Below are 2,709 nucleotides of genomic sequence, written 5' to 3'. Positions count from 1 at the left end.
CCGATGCTAGATCGCAGGACTTACTGCCCTCATCCCCCGGCAGCTCAGCGGTCTCTGCTTCTCCTCCCTTTCCTTACTCTCCATGGCACATCCCCAGGGGGATTTATTTTTTCCCCCTTGTAGTTAGCCTGAAGTGAGGTGGGTTTTTTTGGATATACCTCCCCAAAAGCCTCCAGTCCTCCTTGAACTTGCCTCTGGAGGAATCGCTGCTTGAATCGGTGCAACTTCTTAAGAAGCTAAGCCTAAGAGGGAAATGCCTGATGAGCTTATTTTTTACGACGCCCTTTATGAGCTTATAGGAGGAAAAACCTCCTATGATATTACATCACTTCACAGAAAAAAAAAATCCAAGAGATGACAGGGAAATGTTTATCAGCGGCCCGTAATGACAGGATGTTTGGTAACATTGAGTCTCTGCGGATTTTTAAAGCATGCTTAAAATTTGCTGTACCTGCTTCTGTAAATAGACGTGGTCCCTTACTCCTCCGGGCAGCTGACACAAGACTATTTAAAAAGGGAAGCAGCAGGAGTTTTATCAACTGATCAGGGTCAGTTTGGTCAGCAGGCAACTCGCAAAAATGTTATTTGCTGTTGCTTTTCGAAGTGCATCCTTGACCTCCTTGTTCCTCAAGCTGTAGATCAGAGGGTTGAGCATAGGGACGATCAGGGTATAAAACACGGCGGTGACTTTCTCCACCTCCAGGGAGTACTTGGAGCCCGGCTGCATGTGGCTCAGCCCCGCGGGCACGTAGAACAAGGTAACAGTCAGGAGGTGGGAGGCACAGGTGGAGAAGGCTTTGTGCCTGCCTTCGGCGGACCTAATCCTCAGGATGGCGAAGAGGATGTATACGTACGAGATGATGATGAGGAGGAGCACGGACATGGAAATGGTCCCATTGAAGGTTACAAGCAAGAGCTCATTGAGGTGGTCATCGGAGCAGGTGAGTTTCAGCAGAGGGTTAGTGTCACAGAAGTAATGGTTGATGACATTGGGTCCACAAAAAGGCAACGGCAGCAAGCAACAGGTTTGGATTAGTGAGTTCAGGATCCCCCCTGCGTACGACCCGGCCACCAGCTGAATGCAGACCCTCTTGGGCATAGAAATAGTGTAGAGCAGCGGGTTGCAAATGGCTGCGTAGCGGTCGTACGCCATCACAGCCAGCAAGAGCACCTCCGTGGTCACAAACACAAGGAAAAAGAAATGCTGGGCAAAGCAGGCGGAGTAAGAAACGGTTTTCTTTTCCACCAAGAAGCCAATAAGCAGCTTTGGAGAAAAGACGGAGGAGTAGCAAAGATCAACAACAGACAGATTGCAGAGGAAGAAGTACATGGGAGTGTGCAGCCGGCGGTCTGTCCTCATCAATGCGATCAGCCCAAGATTGCCCATCAGGGTGATGAGATAAATCATCAAGAAGATTACGAAGAGAGGCGTCTGCAGCTTAGGCTCGCTTGTCAGTCCTAGGAGGATGAACTGGGTCACCATGGTGTGATTGCCTTTAGCCACGTTACCGTCCTGCATAGCAGCATGCCTGTTGGAAGGAGGAAGAACCATCGGGGCGAAATGAGAAAGAGCAATGGCATGGCTTGCGTGCGGTGCTGCTATCGGCAAGTACTTCGTTAGGCTATTTATTAAAAGTACAAAGCTTTCATACTTGAGATAACATCTAACCGTGCTGAGGTTCTCAGCAAACCCTCACAGGCAGAGCAACTAACCCCAAACCTTCCCGAAATTGCATTTTGTCCTTACTCTTTTTAATCGTGAGGCTGGATTGAATAAATTAGGTTTTTCCTTTTAAAGAAAATAACCCCAGTATTGAACAATTTGAAAACTGGAGAAGGTGTGAAGGATTTGCAAACTTGTCATCTCAGTTCATCAGAATAGGAGGCAGGAGAGGGGAACGTGTTTCACTTTCCCCACGAGAAGACTAAACGCACGAGTCGTGATGACCCTGGGAGCCCCGAATCCACCGTGCCCCCTCTGACCAGCTTTGCTGGATCCCCGGCTGCCCACGCCGACCCCCCAGTGAGCTGCCAGGGACTCGGGAGGGTCACCTGGCAGCCTGGGACAGAAACGCCCGTGCCAGATAGCCTGTTCTTGCTGGGCTGTTGATAATCTCGGTCAGCTTCCAGCCCAGAGGGAAATATCCCCCCCAGTGTTGCAAATCATCATGAAACTTTTTTTTTTTAATCTGCTCCAGCTCAACCATTATTTACATGGTTTTCTCCACCCACGGTAGGGAAGGAAGGCATTTTCAGGCTGCTCTTCGCAATTGTGAGAGCGAAAATGAATTGTACATAAGTGTTAGATATGTAACAGAAAGCTGTTAGCTGTATTCACGGGAATTCGGGGGGTGAGGAGGGAAACAAAAATAATCACTTATCAGAAGGCTCCATATAGCAGAAAGAAAACCGCTGCCTTCATTTTCAAACCAGGCAACACCTTGCACACGGTCGTTTTTCTAATCCAGGCCCAGTTACCCACTCTTTCTAGCGGAGCACAGCAGATGTTAGGAATCCTTCATGCGCCTGAAAGACTTGCTTCTGGTATAAACAGTGGTACTGGTATGAATCAACAATAACATCAGTGCGATAACCAGCAGTGGAAATATTTGTTTAGAACACAAAATGTAAGGGGGGAAAAAAAACCAGTGGTGAAAATAACATGAACTGCAGGGCAGGCAGTGACGGGGTGGCACCCGAGAGGAATAA

General features: G+C 48.5%; 1 protein-coding gene across 1 annotated transcript in view; it reads right to left on the bottom strand.

Moving 5' to 3' along the window:
• LOC103914258 (olfactory receptor-like protein COR8) overlaps positions 1–1,483 on the bottom strand; it is a 4,470-nt gene extending 2,987 nt beyond the window's left edge. Inside the window, exon 1 of the mRNA XM_009320872.1 lies at positions 596–1,483. Within this exon, the coding sequence (XP_009319147.1) occupies positions 596–1,483 (888 nt within the window). The remainder of the gene's footprint in view (positions 1–595) is intronic.
• Between the last annotated feature and the right edge of the window lie 1,226 nt (positions 1,484–2,709).

Source organism: Pygoscelis adeliae, unplaced genomic scaffold (genome assembly GCF_000699105.1).
Source record: "Pygoscelis adeliae isolate BGI_AS28 unplaced genomic scaffold, ASM69910v1 Scaffold423, whole genome shotgun sequence".
Classification (NCBI taxonomy): domain Eukaryota; kingdom Metazoa; phylum Chordata; class Aves; order Sphenisciformes; family Spheniscidae; genus Pygoscelis; species Pygoscelis adeliae.
Note: the sequence above shows the minus strand (reverse complement) of the source record. Positions and strands in the feature narration are given on the sequence as shown.